Source organism: Etheostoma spectabile, chromosome 23, assembly GCF_008692095.1.
Source record: "Etheostoma spectabile isolate EspeVRDwgs_2016 chromosome 23, UIUC_Espe_1.0, whole genome shotgun sequence".
Lineage (NCBI taxonomy): Eukaryota > Metazoa > Chordata > Actinopteri > Perciformes > Percidae > Etheostoma > Etheostoma spectabile.
The window spans coordinates 7,813,282-7,814,075 of record NC_045755.1 but is presented as its reverse complement, the minus strand read 5'-3'; the positions used below and the strand labels follow the sequence as shown (position 1 = coordinate 7,814,075).

Below are 794 nucleotides of genomic sequence, written 5' to 3'. Positions count from 1 at the left end.
AAAAAAAGCTACAAATTATATGTAGTATTTTATGTGGCAAACACGTCAAACATCAAGCTTTTAAAAAGCAAGATGCTAGAGATTATTACAACCGCCACCATGTGCACATACCCTTTCAAAGCGAGAGATTTTCATGGCCTTCATTGTTGCCGAATCAACCAGCATAGGTGGTCCCAGTTCAAAAACGTCTCTGATGAATTCATTTGCCTTGATTAGAAATAATAACAAAAAAAAACACATTAAAAAAAGGAAACAATTCTACGAACCATTACAAGCATAAAATGTAAACGACAGTAGCTAGGTCATTTTAGATAGTTTACAGTTAGTTGTTTTGAAATATGTTCCATTGTCTCACTTGTGAAATGTTGCACTTGTACACAAGCACTTTCTGCCAGCCAAAGTGCTGACTACTTTCCAACTAGCTACTTGTAATGGCTTTGACAATACGCAACATTATCCTAAAGTTGCAAGTGCTGTCTTGCATTAGGCAGGCCTACAGAGCTTCACCGCCTTTAAGTGCTATTTCAATGCAGGAGAAAAGAGCTCCTGTTACACATCACCCGTCCCGCATTGCCAGACCTTCCTCCACAGCGCTGCGGAGGAGGGCTTGGTTAGTCACACAGCCTTCTGGGACGGGAGAAAAGAAAAAGAAAAAAAAAGTAATCTGGTTCGTTGCCATTTCTTTAAACTAATCACAATTGTCACAGGCGGCGCTAAGGGCCACACGGAACCGCTGCAAAGAGACCTTAGAGATCTGAGGAGCAGTTAACCATAGTCCTCATAAATCTACCGGA

At 40.9% G+C, this 794-nt stretch overlaps 1 protein-coding gene across 1 annotated transcript in view; it reads right to left on the bottom strand.

Moving 5' to 3' along the window:
• Positions 1-794, bottom strand: part of ifrd1 (interferon-related developmental regulator 1) — an 8,726-nt gene that overhangs the window by 692 nt on the left and 7,240 nt on the right. Inside the window, exon 11 of the mRNA XM_032505190.1 lies at positions 112-207. Coding sequence (XP_032361081.1) covers positions 112-207 — 96 coding nt within the window. The remainder of the gene's footprint in view (positions 1-111; positions 208-794) is intronic.